At 44.1% G+C, this 20603-nt stretch overlaps 1 protein-coding gene across 11 annotated transcripts in view; it reads right to left on the bottom strand.

The window, feature by feature from the left end:
- Nucleotides 1-20603, bottom strand: part of LOC125462131 (trinucleotide repeat-containing gene 6A protein-like) — a 231933-nt gene that overhangs the window by 142477 nt on the left and 68853 nt on the right. For 10 of the 11 annotated variants that reach the window (XM_048551709.1, XM_048551715.1, XM_048551712.1 and 7 more), the window contains exons 1-2: nt 11114-11243; nt 10777-10824 (exon numbers count right to left, since the gene is read on the bottom strand). In XM_048551709.1, coding sequence (XP_048407666.1) covers nt 10777-10824; nt 11114-11118 — 53 coding nt within the window. In that variant the 5' untranslated portion in view covers nt 11119-11243. Of the gene's footprint in view, nt 1-10776; nt 10825-11113; nt 11244-20603 lie in introns of those variants that run through there. The other variant, XM_048551711.2, reaches the window with a different exon arrangement.

The following is a 20603-nucleotide window of genomic DNA, read 5'->3' as shown; positions in this document are numbered from 1 at the left end:
GAATTTGGACACTGCTGTATTGCCAAAAGTTCGAGGTAAGTTCTTTTTGCAATTTGAAGGTCAAGTGGGTTTGTGCAGTGTACACTTAAGTTACACGGATGCATTATTTCATGGAGCATTGAGCTGCATAATTTATTAATTCATCAAAAAGGCCTCGTACCAGTCTAAGGAAAATCGTCTTAACAAAAGCCTTCCGACTGCACAGATGCAATTTATTAGATTTGTTAGTGTAGCGCACACAGATATCTATTTGGGCACAAGGAACAACAGTAGGCCATTTGGCCCCTTCAGCCTGCTCCACCATTCAACAGGATCAAGGCTAATTCAACATTCCCCACATCAAGTTGCCAGCATTTGCCCCATAACTTTGATTCTCCTACTAATCAAGAATTTCTCAGCTTTAAATATACACAGAAGCCTGCAAAAAGTAGAAGTCCTTCCCTCTTCTGTCGATGAAAAGGATGCGAAACCCAGAGGGCCCAAAGAAAGTGTTGCGGGAAATACGGGAGCCGCAGTCAAGGGCGTTCTCGATCACTGTGGGGGGAAAGTTGCGGTCCTAAAGAACTTGCACATCTGGGATGTGCGGGAGTGGAATGTCTTATCGTGGGAGCAGATGCGGCGGAGGCGGAGGAATTGGGAATAGGGGATGGAATTTTTGCAGGAGGGTGGGTGGGAGGAGGTGTATTCTAGGTAGCTGTGGGAGTCGGTGGGCTTGAAATGGACATCAGTTACAAGCTGGTTGCCTGAGATGGAGACTGAGAGGTCCAGGAAGGTGAGGGATGTGCTGGAGATGGCCCAGGTGAACTGAAGGTTGGGGTGGAAGGTGTTGGTGAAGTGGATGAACTGCTCGAGCTCCTCTGGGGAGCAAGAGGCGGCGCCGATACAGTCATCAATGTACCGGAGGAAGAGGTGGGGTTTGGGGCCTGTGTAGGAGTTTTTCCGCCGTCTTCGCCACCATGCCTACTTCTTCAACCGGGAACCTAACCCTCCTTCCACTGACCCCTTCACCCGCTTCCAACACAAGTCCTCCTCCTGGACACCACCCCCAGGCCTCCTACCCTCCCTCGACCTCTTCATCTCCAACTGCCGTCGAGACATTAACCGCCTCAACCTCTCCACCCCTCTCACCCACTCCAACCTCTCCCCCGCAGAACGGGTAGCCCTCCGCTCCAACCCCAACCTCAACATCAAATCCGCAGACAAGGGTGGCGCAGTGGTAGTATGGCGCACTGACCTCTACATCGCCGAGGCCAGACGCCAACTCTCCGACACCACCTCCTACCGCCTCCTCGATCTTGACCCCACACCCGAGCACCAAACCATCATCTCCAACACCATTCACGACCTCATCACCTCAGGGGACCTCCCATCCACAGCCTCCAACCTCATTGTTCCCCAACCCGCTCGGCCCGTTTCTATCTCCTTCCCAAAATCCACAAACCTGCCTGCCCTGGTCGACCCATCGTCTCAGCCTGCTCCTGCCCCACCGAACTCATCTCCACCTATCTGGACTCCATTTTCTCCCCTTTGGTCCAGGAACTCCCCACCTACGTCCGTGACACCACCCACGCCCTCCACGACTTCCAATTCCCTGGCCCCCAACACCTCATATTCACCATGGACGTCCAGTTCCTGTACACCTGCATTCCGCATGCAGATGGCCTCAAGGCCCTCCGCTTCTTCCTGTCCCGCAGGCCCGACCAGTCCCGCTCCAATGACACTCTCATCCGCCTAGCTGAACTCATCCTCACACTCAACAACTTCTCTTTTGACTCCTCCCACTTCCTACAGACTAAGGGGGTGGCCATGGGCACCCGCATGGGCCCCAGCTATGCCTGCCTCTTTGTAGGTTACGTGGAACAGTCCCTCTTCCGCACCTACACAGGCCCCAAACCCCACCTCTTCCTCCGGTACATTGATGACTGTATCGGCGCCGCCTCTTGCTCCCCAGAGGAGCTCGAGCAGTTCATCCACTTCACCAACACCTTCCACCCCAACCTTCAGTTCACCTGGGCCATCTCCAGCACATCCCTTACCTTCCTGGACCTCTCAGTCTCCATCTCAGGCAACCAGCTTGTAACTGATGTCCATTTCAAGCCCACCGACTCCCACAGCTACCTAGAATACACCTCCTCCCACCCACCCTCCTGCAAAAATTCCATCCCCTATCCCCTATTCCTCCGCCTCCGCCGATCTGCTCCCACGATAAGACATTCCACTCCCGCACATCCCAAATGTCCAAGTTCTTTTAGGACCGCAACTTTCCCCCCATAGTGATCGAGATCGCCCTTGACCGCGTCTCCCGTATTTCCCGCAACACATCCCTCACACCCCACCCCCGCCACAACCGCCCTAAGAGGATCCCCCTCGTTCACACACACCACCCTACCAACCTCTGGATACAACGCATCATCCTCCGACACTTCCGCCATTTACAATCCGACCCCACCACCCAAGACATTTTTCCATCCCCACCCCTGTCTGCTTTCCGGAGAGACCACTCTCTCCGTGACTCCCTTGTTCGCTCCACACTGCCCTCCAACCCCACCACACCCGGCACCTTCCCCTGCAACCGCAGGAAATGCTACACTTGTCCCCACACCTCCTCCCTCACCCCTATCCCAGGCCCCAAGATGACATTCCACATTAAGCAGAGGTTCACCTGCACATCTGCCAATGTGGTATACTGCATCCACTGTACCCGGTGCGGCTTCCTCTACATTGGGGAAACCAAGCGGAGGCTTGGGAACCGCTTTGCAGAACACCTCCGCTCAGTTCGCAACAAACAACTGCACCTCCCAGTCGCAAACCATTTCCACTCCCCCTCCCATTCTCTAGATGACATGTCCATCATGGGCCTCCTGCACTGCCACAATGATGCCACCCGAAGGTTGCAGGAATAGCAACTCATATTCCGCCTGGGAACCCTGCAGCCATATGGTATCAATGTGGACTTCACTAGTTTCAAAATCTCCCCTTCCCCTACTGCATCCCTTAACCAGCCCAGTTCGTCCCCTCCCCCCACTGCACCACACAACCAGCCCAGCTCTTCCCCCCCCACCCACTGCATCCCAAAACCAGTCCAACCTGTCTCTGCCTCCCTAAGCGGTTCTTCCTCTCACCCATCCCTTCCTCCCACCCCATGCCGCACCCCCAGCTACCTACTAACCTCACCCCACCTCCTTGACCTGTCCGTCTTCCCTGGACTGACCTATCCCCTCCCTACCTCCCCACCTATACTCTCTTCACCTATCTTCTTTACTCTCCATCTTCGGTCCGCCTCCCCCTCTCTCCCTATTTATTCCAGTTCCCTCTCCCCATCCCCCTCTCTGATGAAGGGTCTAGGCCCAAAACGTCAGCTTTTGTGCTCCTGAGATGCTGCTTGGCCTGCTGTGTTCATCCAGCCTCACATTTTATTATCTTGGAATTCTCCAGCATCTGCAGTTCCCATTATCTCTGAGGCAAAATGATCTCGCTAGTTATACAGCTGCTACAGATCAGATTTGAGTTCTGCACTGCTGTCATGCTGTCGTAAGGTGTGATCAATTAAACAATTCATTGGAGGAGGCACCACAAAGATCTCTATGCTTAATTACAGCGGAGCTCAAATGAATCAGTGTAAAATATAAAGTTGAAACATTTGCAACAATCTTCAGCCAGAAGTACCAAATCAATGATTCATCTTGGCCTCCTCCAGGGTCCATAACATCACAGGCGCTGGTCTCCTGGCAATTCGATGTCACTCCACGCAAAATCAAGAAGTGACTGATGATATGGACTCCAACATTCCAGCCACAGCACTGCAAACCTATGCTCAAAAGCCTGCCAGACCTCTAGCCAAGCTGTTCCAGCACAGCTACAACAGTGGCACATACTCAACAATCTGGGGAATGGCCCAACATTTTCCCGAACACAACAGGCAGGACAAATTCAACCCAGTCAATTATTGTCTCAGTGAAGTAATAGAAGGGGTCATCAACAAATGACCACATTATAGCCTCAGTTCAAGCATGGACAAGATAGAGGAATTCCAGAGGTAATGAGGATGACTGCCCTTAACATCAAGACTGCAAATGACTGAGGGTAGCATGAAGGAGCCCTAACAAAATGAGAATCAGTAGAAATGCACACTCACGAGTGCAAATTGTTCAGCACCAATTACGACTCCTCAGACGCTGCAGGAAGCCACGTTTAAATGCAGCAAAGCCTGGACAATTTTTAAGATGTGAGCTAACAGGGGTCAAGTTACATTCACACCACACAACCACAAGACAACAAACAACACCGAATCATAAAATCCCTTCAGAGTGGAAGCAGATCATTCAGCCATTGAGTCCACAATGACCTGAAAAGAGCATCCTACCCAGGCACATCTGCCTATTGCATTCTTGTAACAGACAGTAGGAACTATTCTTGTAACTTTGCATTTCCCATGGCTAACCCACCTAGCCTGCACATCTTTGGAGTGTGGGAGTGAACCACAACACCTGGAGGAAACCCATGCAGACATGGGGAGAATGTGCAAACGCCCCACAGACAGTCATCCAACGTTAGAACTGAACCAAGGTCCTTAGTGTTGTGTAGCAGCAGTGTCAACCACTAGTTACAGTGTGACATCCCCAGCTCCAGCAGCAGACAATCTAACCTTCAGTCTCTGGCATTCAGTGGCATTACCACTGTTAAATCCTCCACTAACATCATTGTTGCCATGAGCCAGAAACTGAACTGGACTAGCTATAAAAATTTTGGGGCTACAAGAGCAGGTCAGAGCCTTGGAATTTTGCAGTGATTCACTCAACTTCCAACTCCCCAAAACCTGTTAACTTCAAGGAACAACTCAGGAATGTGATGGAATGCTCCCTTGCAGTCTGGACGGGTGTAGATCCAAAGAAAACAAGCAGCTTTACACCATCCAAGAGAAAACAACCCAGTTGTCTGGGACCACATTCAGAAGATACAATGCAGAAATCCACCAAGGCTCCTCTGAAAAGCACATTCCAAACCCAAAATCACTACCGGCCAAGCAGCATCAGAGGAGCAGGAAAGTTTGACATTTCAGGTTGAGACCCTTCTTCAGAAAATCTTTTTCAAAATTCAGAAGATTTCCTGAAGAAGGCTCTCAACCCAAAACGTCAAACTTTCCTGCTCCTCTGATGCTGCTTGGCCGGTGTTCATCCAGCTTCAGACTGTTATCTCAGATTCTTCGGTATCGGCAGTTCCTACTATCTCTATAATCACTACCATCTGGATCATTAAGGACAACAGACACATGGGAACACCATCAACAGCTCCCAAACAGCTCACCATCTTGACTTGGAATTGCATTACTGTTCCTTCATTGTCACCGAATCAAAATCCTGGAACTTCTTCCCAAACAGCATTGTTAACCTACACCTCAGACAGGCACTGTTCAAGGCAAGTCATCACCATCTCAAGACCAGAAAGTGGCTTTGAATATTGACTCTTAGTTGAGTCTTGACCATTTCAAAGGAATAAAGGTTAACAAGAAAGTAGAGGCCCTGGTCACATTGGCCATGATCTTATCAGATAAAGGAGCAGGCTCATTAGGCTTAAATCACTCAACCCAGTTCCTAATTCACATACATTCGGGTATACAAAAGGTGAACGGGGTAACTAAACTGTACAGTGTACACAGTCATAAACAGTACAAGAAAAATTTCCAGACCAATAATGTCTTCTCATTTTCAATGTAATAGTGGCAAAAAGAGATGTGATAAGGTGACCAGTTCTGGTCTCACTGGAGCTATGACAGGACACTAGCCTCATTGGCAGAGCACAGATGAATGGAAAATTAACTTTCTAATTCTTTTAACTCACTTTTTACTCTCAGATCAGAAGCTGAAAGAAATGTGACTCTCAATAATGTGCAGAATGGTTCCTCCGCCCATTTGCACAAAAAGGAAACGGTATTTGAAATGATAATGAAATGCAAAAGTCAGTAAGTACTGTTGCATCTAGGAACCACTAGTGCACAATTGCATAATACTTTGCCTAAAGGAACACAGGTATTTCTTTCAGTAGCTCCATGTCCTCTTTAATAGTTTAAGCACCGAAGTGAGAATTGATGAGCAATTTCATTGGGAAAAGAGAGCATCTCCAAACAGCAATGGGAAAAGAATTCATGTTATCAACTCCGAGGTCATTTGGGGAAAGTCATCCCCAAAAGAAGAAAGAATCAAGAACCAGAGATAATGGGAACTGCAGATGCTGGAGAATCCAAGACAACAAAGTGTGATGCTGGATGAACACAGCAGGCCAATCAGCCCTCTTCCACAATGACAGCCATTAAACAGTTACATTGCTTATACAAGTCAGACTCAGCAACACATACGCTACTTTTCAGAAATAAAGGGAATTTCAGCCACAATCACTTGCAGTTTTCCAGGAGTCTTGACACTAAATTAAAATGAAGTACATCACGTAGGGGGAAGGTCAACACGTAGTGGAGAAAAACAGGGAAAAAAGTCATTGCTTTTAATTTTTCCTTCCATGCGCATGGGACTCTGAATAAAGAAATTAATTATAAAGCAACATGTTTTCAATTCTCTGCCTGCGAGTTAACATTTGAGTGTTACTATCCTACAGATTGATATGAGACACCGCAAAAAAACTTAATGAGTTGTTACATCAAAATAATCACTAGCTGAAATGTTTAAATAAAAGCAATTACAAATGAACAACGAAACGATTTCATTCTCCACTGTTTTATACAATAGTAGTATTGAAAGATTTTGACAAATTTAGAGAGGATTAAAATATGCTGCATAGATACCTAACATGCTTTCAAGGATACTGTTACCTTAAAATTTCCTCAGGTTTTAACCATCCTTCCCAGTTCCACCAAAAATTTCTCTGGATTCATCCTGCTCATTTATAGATATTGCAAATTTCTTCTGTTATCTAGGAGCCAACTACATTGCAGGCCAACATCTCAAAACAGATTCTGAAGAAGGGTCGCCAGACCCGAAACATTAAATTTTTTTTCCTCCTCCACAGGTGCTGCCAGGCCTGCCGAGCTTTTCCAGCAACTTTGTTTTTGTGTCTCAAAACAGACATTCCACATTTTTAAAAAAAATTTAAGTCCCTATTTCAGAACATATTCAATGTATTTCACGTAAGTAAAAGTTCTTTTTTAAATCTTTGCCTATGTTAGAATACCATGGAAGAAATTATTTAAAGAAGTCTATCCTATTTCTCCTGGTTAGTTAGAGACATAGGATTGGCACAAGTCACCATCATACCAATCATTACAAGCTAAACAAAACTGAAACCTTCAGATACAAGTTACTCAGCTCTCCCACAGGTAAAATTGGTGCCAAGGAGGACTGCTAGTGTACTTTTACATGTCAAACTTATATTTGGCATCAAAGCCACAATAATCACTACCCTCCAAACAACAATTGTTAAGCAGCATTAGGTTTTTCTTTAGAAAGCTTACGTACTGGGTTAAAAAAAAGTACTGGCTAGAATCCAAGCAGGCTCAGCCACAGATCAGTTCTAGGTGTTTCAGTAAACCCAGCTTTGTTTGTACAACAAGAGCAGTGAGTGTCTGGCACTAATTGGGAAAGAATCCATATGACATACAAATAAAGGGAAATATCTGGAGTGTGGAGCATGTATTTTCCACAAACGAGAAACAACCCGTGAGCTAGAGGCCACATATTCATGCTGAAACACAATGAGAAACGAAAGGTCACCATTCAGTCGCTGAGCCCTCTGCTTGATAATGATCATCTGCCTTCCTATTTAAGTGATGCCTTCAGCATGACTCAGACCTGGCTTACTTCAGCTCTGGATCATTGCCAGAGAATAACCAACTTCCATTTTAGTCTAACAAATTTTACAGTTTCTAACACAAAGTTGGTTCCTATGTTTATTGATGTGATGTAATTTACAGTAATTTTAAACAGGTGGAAAAACAAAAGCAACGATACAAGAACATAATCAACTAAAACTATATAATAACCTTGTCGGTTGAAGTCATACAGCATGGAGACAGACCCTTTGGTCCATCTCATCCATGCTAAACAGACATCCCAGTGTGACCTAATCCAATGTGCCAGCATTTGGCCCATTTCCCTCTAAATCCTTTCCAGATGCCTTTTATATGTTGCAATTGTACCCACTCCACCATTTCCTCCAGCAGCTTGTTCCATACACACACCGTCCTTTGGGTGAAAAGGACTCAGGTCCTTTTTAAATCTTTTCCCCTCTCACCTTAAACCTATGCCCTCCAGTTTTGGACTACCCCACCCCAGGCAAGAGGCCTTGGCTACATTCACCATTTCTGTGGCCCTCATGACTTTGTGAACCTCTACAAAGGAGGCTCCTCAGTCTCCGATGGTCCAACAAAAATAGCCCCAGCCTATTCAGCCTCACCCTATAGCTCAAACCCACCAGGCCAGCAACATCCTTGCAAATCTTCTCTGCACCCTTTCAAGTTTTACAGCAACCATCCCACAGAAGAACAACTAGAATTGTTCGCAGTAGTCCAAAAGCAGCCTCACCAAATGTCCTGTACAGCCGTGACATGACATCCCAACTCCTGTACTCAATGCACTGACCAATGAAGGCCAGCATGCCAAGTCCCTTTTTCACCACCCTGTCTACCCATGATTCCACTTTCAAGAAACCGTGCATCTCACCGCTAGATCTCTTTGTTCATTAACACTCCCCAAGACCATACCATTAACTATATAAGTCCTGCCCTGGTGCGTCTTACCAAAATGCAACACCTCATACTTACCCAAATTAAACTCAAACTTGGAGATATTACATTTAGTTCCTTCATCAATATTATTAATATATTGATTGTGAATAGCTGAGGACCAAGCACTGACTCCCGCCTGTACCCCAAAAGTCCATTTCTGGCACTCAAAAGAAACCTATTCTTTGTTTGCTAACAATCAGTTCTCTATCCATGTCAGTAAACTACCCCTAATCCTTTGCACCTTAATTTTTATATACTAATCTCTTACATGAGGTCTTTTCGAAAGTCCTTTGAAAGTCTAACTAGCCACATGCACCAGCCCTGACTGATCACCTCTACTGGCTACGTTTTCAAAACATGCTAGAGGATTTGTGAAGTATGATTTCTCTTTCACAAACCCATGCAAATGTCAATCCTGTCACTATTATCTGCTTTTACTGTCAAGATCCTCATATGTTGAAGGTTAACTTGACCGAGTCCTAGCCCTATCTTCCTAACAACCAGTCCTGAAACAGAAAAAGGCACAACAACGCAGGGACAGGATGTTGTCAAAAAGAACAAAGTTTTTTAAGCAGCAGCAACCTACCATACATAATCAAAAAATAAATAAAATTGCCCTTTTGGCAAGGCAATCATTGAAAATAGTAAGATTTATATTCCCATATTTGCACTTTCAACATTGCATCCAATGTGATCTCAGAAACTCAGCATTTGGTGGATAGAAAACCAACGTAAGCTTTTGGAGCTAGTAGGAACTGCCGATGCTGGAGAATCTGAGATAACAAGGTGTAGAGCTGGATGAACACAGCAGGCCAAGGAGCAGGAAAGCTGATGTTTCGGGTCGAGACCCTTCTTCAGGAATGGGTCAGACATCTTCATTTCTGAAGAAGGGTCTCAACCCGAAACATCAGCTTTGCCACTCCTCTGATGCTGCTTTGTCTGTTGTGTTCATCCAGCTCTACACCTTGTTATCTTATAAGCTAATGGAGCACCTTTCACAACCTCAAAACATCTCAACCTCAAAACAGAAGCTTGTTTTGAGGTAACGAATCCAAAATTTTGGAGCCTGTCCCATTCATGCTTGCACTGCCTGTATTTTTTTTTACGATATTACCATCATGCTAATGTTTGAATCCAGTCTCATAATTCTGAGAATGGCACATGACTAATGTGGCCCTCCACTGCACCCTACATTCCTGCTCACCACTTTTGCCTCCAGCTACATCTATAAATTTTATTCTTTAAGCCTTAGAAACCACCTAATTAACCAAATTTTTACCATTAGTCTTCACATTTTCATTCATTTAGTGTAAATGTGGATCTGGTCATAGTCCTGTGAAGTATGTTGGGATATCTTATTACTGAAAATGTGTCAGAACATTTTCCTACATTTATAAACGTCTCTCAAATGTTTAGCAGCTTCACAATTTCTATAAAAATTTAAACAGATTGAGGAATCATGTTTTTTTTGGCATCTGAGGATACACACACGCACACACACGATACGGAACTGAACCGTATGGACAAGGCAAGCTCACCCTAGAACTTGAAGTTAAGAAATAACAACAATGATAATATACTACAGGAACACTCATTCACCAATGAAAGATAATAACTACCTTCAAAAAATGGAGGAGCAAAGTAAATGCTCTCAAAGTAACAGCCAGTTGAAAGAATAACCACATCTGAAAAATCTGAATTACTTCTAAATTTGTATACACTGCACTTTACATCCCTTAATTTGCAGCGAGGCCGATCGACTCTTGCAAAATGCATGTTTACCAGTTAACATCTGGTTGGGCGGCACAACACGCCATGCCTTTCCTGACCCCGATCCAATCCCAGTTATTTTTATAGTATATGCAACATTTGCAAGTTCCAGTATTTATTCTACAATTTTTCTTCACAGTTCAACTCAAGCGAGATAAGGGGGGGGGGGGGGAGGAGGAGGAGGCTATACATGAGTGGGTGAAGGCCAGATATTTTCCTCCCCAAATTTAACTTGAATATATTTAACTGCAAAATGAACCAAAGGCAAACCTTACCTGTTTAGTTTACCTTGAGCTTCTTTGGTAGCGTTAGCCTCCAATCCTCTGCAATTAAACAGGCGACAATCAGAAGGCTATTTTGAGTATTATTTTTAAGCACAAAACCGCAGAAATGCCTTAAGTTCAGAGCGCTGCAATGCGGGATTTGCACACAGGCCCTATCCTACGGCTGCAGCAACAGAGGGGCCTACTTGTTTCTCTCTCACTCTCTCCACCCCATTACCCGACGCTCCCCCGTTTAGCGGCGACACAGCATCAAACAAAACGGTCGGTGGACTGCGTGCTCCCGAGCCGGCTCGTTTGCACAATCCAGGGAAAAAATAAATCTACACACCTCATTAATGTAAAGTGCAACAGTGAGAAATTCGAAAGCTAAACATGCGAATAAGGCTTTAACAGTGAGTGTGCGAGTGGCCGCGGCGCCAAACACAGCGATCACTTTCCACAGCCGCCATCTTCTCCTAACTGACAGGAACTGGTCCAACAGCGCGCGGCTGGGCACTTCCGGTCCGCAAATGGCTGATCACATGGCAACCGGCTCAGCATTGAGGGGAGGGCAGGAAAGAAAACGAGCTGTAAGTTGACAGTAAGCTCTCAAGGATGTACGAATACCAATAATAATTAATTCTCTAGCGTTGGAAGGGAGTTCGGAGACAGGAAGTCATTGGATATTTATCTCAAAAATCGCGTTTGGAAGTTAAATTAAAGACAGTCATTGTGCACACCCAGTTTTCTCCTCATGTAGTTTCCCCAGTTCAAGTCACCCTTGCCCGTTCATCATAGAATATTCGTGCGATATTCTACTGTACAACTTGTCCTCATCGAGCGATCACATATTTGTGCTTTCCAACCTCAAGTTTCCAAACTCCATTTTACCGTTGTTCTCATAGAATATTCGACCTTGGGCATTTTCACATTCTCAAGCAGTTGAGTTCGCTCGGCTGTTAGTTTCGACGGACTACCCCTGCAATTGATTTACTTTTTAATTCATTCCAATCTCAATAGATTTTGGTATTATTTTACCACAGTTGAATTATCTGGTGTTTTTTTCTGCATTTGATTTGATTGATTTTATTGTCACGTGTACCGAAATAGAGTGAAAAGCATTGTTTACGGTCGGTACAGGCAGATTACAGCAAAGGATGTACAGACCAAAGACATACAGGTTACATTATTTGAGGCTAGAGTCCTTTCAACAGTCTGATAACAGCCAGAAAGAAACTGTTCCTGAACCTGTCACTGTGTGTGTTCATGCTTCTGTATCTTCTGCCTAACAGAAGACGTTGGAGGAGTTCATTATCAGGGTGAGATGGGTCTTTGATGATGTAGGCTGCTTTTATGCGGTAGAGAGCTATTTAAGTAGAGTCCATGGATGGAAGGTTGACTTCTGTGATGGTATGGGCTGTGCACACCATCTTCTGTAGTTCCTTGCAGTCCTGGGCAGAGCAGTTGCCATACCAAGCCATTATGCACGTGGACAGTATGCTTTCAATGGTGCACCTGTAGAAGTTGGTGAAGGACATTATAGACCTGCCAAATTTCCTGAGCCACCTGAGGAAGAAGAGGCATTGTTGTGCCTTCTTGTCTTGCATTTATGTGAAGTCCAGGACAGGTCACCAGTTATCATCACTCGGAGGAACTTGATGTTCTTCACTCTCTCAAACTCAGTTTCGTTGATTTAGATGGGAGTGTGTTCTCCTCCTTTCTTTAAGAAGTCGATGATCAGTTCTTTAGTTTTGTTGACGTTGAGACAGATTGATTTCATTGCATCAAGTCACCAAGCTCTTTATCTCCCTTCTGTATTTTGACTCATCATTGTTAGATATCCATAATCAAAGTGATAGAAATCTGTTGGTGAATTAAACAATTTCCCTTGTTGGGTGCTGTGTATCATCATCAGGCATAGCTCAGAATAAAGCCATTCAAACCATCTGAAGTTAACCATATCATGAATTAAACGTAGAATAAAACTGACTTAACACTCTTTTATTTAATACCTCCAGGCAAGTACGGCGAAGGTTAGATTTTGAGTAAAACTCCTAAATATTATACTGTTAAACACTGATATTGTACCAGCTTTATCAGTCAAAAGATCCCTTTACTTTGTTTTATAAATCCCTTGACAATTCACAGTACATTTTCAATGAGAAAACCTTCTCCTCATAAAAATTAATCCTAAATTTAGAAACCTACATCTTCAACACTAATCTCAGACTTTCTTCTCTCTACCTACTAGTTTCTTGTGAGATTGAGCCCAAAGTTTATTGGCAACTTCTGGCACTTTCAGCCGTAGCATTGGAGAGATGCCAGCAGAGTGGTATTATCACTGGACCAGTAACTCCAGAGGCCCTGAGGACTTTTGTTTGAATCTCACTACAAAAAAAAATCCTGACATTTGAAATCACCAAATTTAAATGCGGAATTCAATGGTGGCCACAAGTGTTGTAAAGCCCTTTAGGGAAGTGATATCTGTAATCCTCACCTGGTCTGTTCTACTTGTGTCTGCATATTCACAGTACTGTGGTTGATTCGTAAATGTCCAGGAGTTGTACCTAACCACAACGAAGTCTGTTAAAGGAGATGAAACCAGGCAGACCAGAAGTGATAATGGCCCTGGTTGACCCTAAAATGTCCTCCTTACTAACATCAAGAGTCTTCTCCCAATTTTGGTATATATGTCCAACTGCTAGACATAGTCATTCTGATTGAATCAGATCTGACAGGCACTGTCCATGACACCATGATCACAAGCCCAATGACAGAAAAGAGCCACTGTAGCAGCACAGTGATAGGCATTCAAAAGAGTGTTTCCCTGGGATTCCTCAAGTTTGACTACAGGCCCCATGAAATCTCATGGATCAAGTTAAACATGGCCAAAGAAACCTCCTGCTTATTACCACTTACTACAGTTGATAAATCAGTTGTACTCTATTTTAATAGCCACTTGGAGGTCATACTGATGGTGTCAAGGACACAGAATGTACACAGGTGGGGACTTCAATGTACAGCACCAAGAGTGGCTCAGTAGCACCACTATTAGCAAATGTGTCTGAATCTTAAAGGACATAGCTGCAATACTGAGCTTGCAGCAGGCAATGACAGAACCAACAAAACGAAAAAAATATAATTGACCTCATCCTAAATGATCTACATTTAGCGGATACACCTGTCCCTGACATTATCGCACTGTCTTTACAGACTTCACTTTGAGGATACTTCCATCATTTTCTGTGGCAAAATCACTGTGTGGAATTGGTTAGATTTCAAACCAATCTAGCAAATGAAAACTGAGCAACATGATGTGCTGTGGATCAGCAGCACCAAAACTTTATGCAACATTTGACTTCATAGCCTAGGAGATCCCCAAATCAAAGATTACAAGCACAAACCTTTAGTATATTTCCAGAATGTTGTCATGACCTGTAACATTTACAGCAGCCAGTGCCTTCAGCCGTTGTTTGATATCATGTAGAGCAAATTGTGTTGGCAAAAGGCTGGCTTTTGTGATCCTGTAACTTTAGGAAGAGGCCAAGGTGAATCGTCAACTTGGCACTCCTGACTGAAAATGCTTCGAACTCGTTTTTTGCATTGATGGGCTGGGCTTCCCAATCGACAAGGATGGAGTTATTTGTGGAACCTACTTTTCCAAGTGAGTTGCTTAGTTGTCCAGTACCGTTAATGACTGGATGTGGCAGATTTGCAGAGCTAGGATCTGATCTGTTGGTTATGGGATTGCCCAAGCAGGGGAATCAACCCTGGTTCAATGAAGAGTGCAAGACATCACGTCAGGAGCAGCACCAAGTATATCTAACGATTAGATGTCAACTTGGTGAAGCCACAGAGCAGCAGTACTAGCAACATGTGATTAGACAGACTTAAGCAATACCAGGTTGACTGTCCTTGACATCAAGGCTGTGTTTGATTGGATGTGGCATCAAACAGTATTAGAATAACTGTCGTCAATCAGAATCAAAGGAGTCATATGTAGCACAAAGGACAATAGTTGTTATTGTTTGAAGTCAATCATCTCAGCCACAGGACATCACTGCAAGAGTTCCTCAGACTGGTGTCCTAGGCCCAAACACCTTCATCCATCCCTTCAATTATTTTCTTCCATCATAAGATCAGAGGTAGGGATGTTCATGAAGATTGTACAATGTTCAGCACAATTCACAACTCCTCAAATACCAAGGCATGGACAAAATTCAAGCTTGGGTTTATAAGGAACAGGTGCATCATATAAGTGCCAGGGAATGAACACCTCCAACAAGTGAGAAACCAACCAATGCCTCTTGACATTCAATGGCACTAAAAATGCTGAATCCCCTACTTTAAACATACTGGGAGTTACCAGTTACTAGAAGGTGAACTGGCTACAAGATGAAGCCATGAATTCTGCATCACGCAACTCACCTCTAGACTTCTCAAAGTCCATCTACTGGGCACAAATCAAAAGTGTGATGACATACTCTCCCCTTGCATGGATGAGTGCAGATCCAAGAATGCTCAAGAAGCTGTCTTGATCAAATGGGTCAATGGGCTGAAAAATCACAGATGGAACTCAATCTGGATAAATGCAAGATATTGCATTTTGGTACAACAAACAAGGGTAGGGTCTTGGATAGTGTGGTAGAACAAAAGGACCCAGGGGTTCATGTGTATAATTCTTTTACGTTTCCATCACATGTAGACAAGGTGGGTAAAAAGGCATTTGGCACACTTGCTCGCAATGTTCCATCCTTTGAGTATAGGAGTTGAGAAGTCACATTGAAGAGTTGTACGGGCCATTGGTGACGCCCCTTATAAAACACTGTATCCAGTTCTGGTTAACCAGAATATTATTAAACTGGAGACAGGTCGGAAGAGATTTTCCAGGATGTTGCCGGTTATGGAAGGTTTGAGTTATAAAGAAAGGCTGGTTAGACTGGGACCTTTTCCACTGGATCGTAGGAGGTCGAGAGGTAACCTTAGAGAAGATTATAAAATCATGAGGGGTATGGTAGAACTAATGATAGTTGTCTATCCCTAGGATGGGGGATTTCAAGACTTGGGGGACCATTTTTTAAAGGTGATACGAGTGAGATTTAAAAAAAGATATGTGGGGCAATTTGTTTTTTTACACAGTGGGTGATTCATATGTGGAATGAACTTCCTGATGAAGTGTTGGATGTGGGTACAATTAGAAATGTTGAAAAGACATTTGCATAAGTACATGACTAGGAAGGGGTTGGGGGGGATATGGGCCAGGAGCAGGCAGATGGTATTAGTTTGGGATTATGTTCAGTATGGATTGGTGGGATGGAAGGGTCTTTCTGTGCTGTGTGACCATTCAGGATGAAACAGGCACTCAAATGTCACACTAGCACACAGAGACAGCAGCATGCATAATGTGCAAAATGCACTACAACAATGGACCAAAGATCCTCAGAAGGCATCTTCCAACCTGCAACATCCACACCTAGAAGGACAAGGATAGCCAGTACATGGGAACACAGCCATGAGTTTCCATCCAACTCACAAATCATCCTGAATTGAAACCATGTCAGCATTTCTTCATTGTCACTAGATCAAAGTCCTGAAATTTCCTCCTTAACAGAACTTTAATAGGAAGTGGATCTACATCACATCGGCTATAGTAGTTCAAGAAAGCTGGGCAAATTTGCTCATGTTATTGGGGAGGGTTTACACAAGTTTGGCTGGGTGATGGGATTTCAGAGCAGGGAGGCAAAACCTGAGTCACTCTGAAATGCAGAGGTTAAAATATGTACCACAGAAAACTGACAAATTTAAAAGATATGTATGTAAAAGCAAGGACTTCAGTGAATAGGTGAGGTGATGGCACAAATAGACACATGATAGCATGATACCATGGCCATAAACAGAATCTTAGCTTAAGAAGAGGCAAGAGTGTCAGCAAAACATCCCTGGATATTGTGTTTTCAAGCAGGGTAGAGAAGGGGATTAAATAAAAGGGGTGTAGCATTATTGGTTAAAGAACCAATCAAAGCTAGGCAGATGGATGATACATTGGATGAAACATCAAATGAGGCTAAATGCGCTGATCCCAGAAACAAAAAAAACCACAGTTACACTACTAGATAACAAAGTGTGGAGCTGGATGAACACAGCAGGCCAAGCAGCATCTTAGGAGCACAAAAGCTGATGTTTCAGGCCTAGACCCTTCTTCAGAAAAGGGGGAGGGGAAGAGGGTTCTGAAGTAAATAGGGAGAGAGGGGGAGGTGGATCAAAGATGTATAGGGGAGAAGATAGGTGGAGAGGAGACAGACAAGTTGAAGAGGCAGGGATGGAGCCAGTGGAGGTGAGTGTAGGTAGGGAGGGGATAGGTCAGTCCAGGGAGGATGGACAGGTCAAGGGGGCGGGATGAGGTTAGTAGGTAGGAAACGGGGGTGCAGCTTGAGGTGGGAGGAGGGGATAGGAGAGAGGAAGAACAGGTTAGGCAGGCGGGGATGAGCTGGGCTGGTTTTGGGACGCAGTGGGGTGGGAGGGGAGATTTTGAAGCTTGTGAAATCCACATTGATACCATTGGGCTGCAGGGTTCCCAAGTGGAATATGAGGTGCTGTTCCTGCAACCTTCAGGTGGCATCGTTGTGGCACTGCAGGAGGCCCAGGATGGACATGTCATCGAAGGAATGGGAGGGGAAGTTGAAATGGTTGGCAACTGAGAGGTGCAGTTGTTTACTGCGAACCGAGCATAGGTGTTCTGCAAAGCAGTCCCGAAGCCTCAGCTTGGTTTCCCCAATGTAGAGTAGACCACAAACGGATGCAGTATACCACATTGGCAGATGTGCAGGTGAACATCTGTTTGATGTGGAAAGTCTTCTTGGGGCCTGGGATGAGGGTGAGGGGGGAGATGTAGGGGCAGGTGTAGCATTTCCTGCGGTTGCAGGAAAAAGTGCCGAATGTGGTGGGGTTGGACGGGTGTGTGGAGCAGACAAGGGAATCACGGAGAGAGAGAGTGGTCCCTTCAGAAAACAGACAAGGGTGGGAATGGAAAAATGTCTTTGGTGGTGGGGTCGGATTGCAGATGGCGGAAGCATCAGAGGATGATGCGTTGGATCCGGAGGTTGGTGGGGTGGTACGTGAGGCTGAGGGGAATTCTCTTTTGGGTTATTGCGGAGACTGCTGGATGATCTTTACTCAACTCATTATAAGACATGATAGGTACAATGCCACATGAAAAGAAAAACATATAATCTGCTCAGATTACTGCCAAAGCCCACCTAGAGAGGATCTCTTCTTCCTGTGTCAGATGTGACTGCCTAACTTGGTGCAATTCAACCTGGAAACTGAGAAAAATACGACCCAAGCCACCCATCCCTGCTTGGAGGTCTTGTATCTACCAAGTAGGTACAGGAATAAATCCAATTATGTCAAGGCAGCTCGGGTACAACCTCCAGCAAAACCTTATTAATGACTTAGTTAAATCTTCACAGGTTATGATCCTTATTTAAAAACTCTACTACTGTATGTGAAAATGCTTTAACAAAACTTTGTTCAAATTCCTACCCATTATCCAGATATGATCATGTTAAATCGGATTTGTTCACCTCCCTGCATTTCCCTATGGCTTTCCCTTTTTCAACCACATATAAAAAAACTACTGTCTCTCCTCATTCCATATTTACACAGAGAATGACTTACTGTTTTGTACATAACATTGAAACATCTTGGAAAAGGAGCCCTTTTTCAACCACATATAAAAAAACTACTGTTCTCTCCTCATTCCATATTTACACAGAGAATGACTTACTGTTTTGTACATAACATTGAAACATCTTGGAAAAGGAGCTTCACTACAGAAGCTCAGATCAAAAACAATACTGTTCATCTGTGCCAGATGCAGAAGGGATTGAAGGGTTATCCTCCACAGCCACAACAAATAATGTTTAATCCAGAAGTGAGATGCTGAAAATTTACATCTCCCAAGACAGACAAATGCCAAGAAAGGTTGAAAGAATGATCAAATACTGGAAAATTTTTATTTTCAATAGCGTCACGGGGCTGAATCAGGTAAAGAGACCTTTGCAAGGTTCATTTCACAGGATGGACTTGATGTCTCTGCTAATTTGCAAATATTATTTATTCATTTTTTTAAGATCTTCCCACCCCCAAAATACCTGAGAGATGCAGTTTGAAACATGCATCCATCCTGGATGTTAAGATGAGATTTGCACAAGTGTGTGGCAAATGACTAGCATGGTTTATTGCTCAGTATCACCCTCAATACCATCTAATCTGCCTTGTTAAAATGCAGTCTTCTACACTTCCTCCCAGTGGATAGAAACTATATGCCAAGAATTCCAAATGTAAATGTCTGAGCAGGTACCTGGTGATTTCTGCTCACCACTTTCTCCTCCAGACCTCCATCTTGGATACCCAGCACCAACATCTCAGGATGTACTCTATGGCCAATGACCTTACATACCAACATCCTAGGATGTTGGCATCTGCTATGTACCAGGCTCACTGCAACACCAAACATCTCCAATCCACTTACAATATTGTTCTGCACTTCAATGCTGCTTTTTGGAGCCTACTGGCAACTTGTACACAAGGACAGGTGCCCAGTTCATTTATTGGACCAAGGTGCATCTTGGGACAGCTCACTCGCTCTCTTAGGCTTCATTCACTTATCTTACATGGATGCTAACAGCATAATTGCCAACCTTTTTTGCGCTTTTCCCCCTTAGCCAGACCTTAAAGGTTCACAATATTTCTGTCTTGCTTTGCTTAGTTCATTTAATGCAGACACAGCCAAGCAGCTTGTCACAGTTGTCAGCAGTCATCGGTCACGAGGTGCCTAGCATTACATATGCTGCCTTTCATAAACTCTTGATTCCTAAATATAACCTATGAATGTAAAATGGCTGAAAACATACCTGTAGTGGGAGGAATCAATTTTTTTTATCTGGTACAAAATTAAACTTCTGAATGACAAGAGGCCCTTCTATTGCCAATTGCATCAATCATCCACTTGCAGAGTGTAGGCTAAAGTCATTTGCATGTGCAGCATACAACTGTGTTGGTGCAAATGGTGTCATGGGCAATCTTGACCACTGGTCTTTATAGATTGAAAATTTACATCTCTGTAGAACAGAAGTAATCGTACACCATCTTAGACTTTAAAGAGGCGCCCGAGAGTCAAAGCACAAAGTTAAAACAAGATTTCTGAGGCTGCATTTGGGCATGGAACTGATTCCCTCTTAATTTGAACTGTTAGAATAATGTAGCACACTCTGATATGCAGTTATGCCTTCCATGGCTGACATAGGGCTGGGAAGAGAAAGGTTCAGTATTTGCAATCTCCTTCTATATCATTGGAATATCGTCCAATTTCAGAGTTCCATGTCGAGCCATTTTCATGGCCCTCCTTGTTTCATGTAGTGTTATAGTGTTTCATGTCCCAGTATATGGAGCAATATGCCATGCTATCATTCAATCATCCACCTACAAATGTCATTTATGCCAGTTCAGACCATTTCATCTTGTTTCCCCACGAAGAAATCACTCCTGCAGCCCAAACAGTAGGATTCAGCAATGTGCCTGGCTTCCCCAGGTGCAGGGCTCAATAGACTGTACAAATACCACACTGAGACACTTCATAACATAGCTGATTTCATCAGTAGAAAATGGTTCCATTCCACCAATGTGCAAATGATCTATGATCTTCGGTACCCCACCTAATAATTTTATAATCTGAAAATCACTAATGCCTATATTCTTGAGAACTCCCATGTTCCTGCTGTGTTTGAGGGGCCAAATTCTTTGTAAGGATATTTACTAGGAGAAAGGGCAATCCTCTG

Source organism: Stegostoma tigrinum, chromosome 23 (assembly GCF_030684315.1).
Source record: "Stegostoma tigrinum isolate sSteTig4 chromosome 23, sSteTig4.hap1, whole genome shotgun sequence".
Lineage (NCBI taxonomy): Eukaryota > Metazoa > Chordata > Chondrichthyes > Orectolobiformes > Stegostomatidae > Stegostoma > Stegostoma tigrinum.
This window is presented reverse-complemented; position numbering and strand designations above follow the sequence as displayed.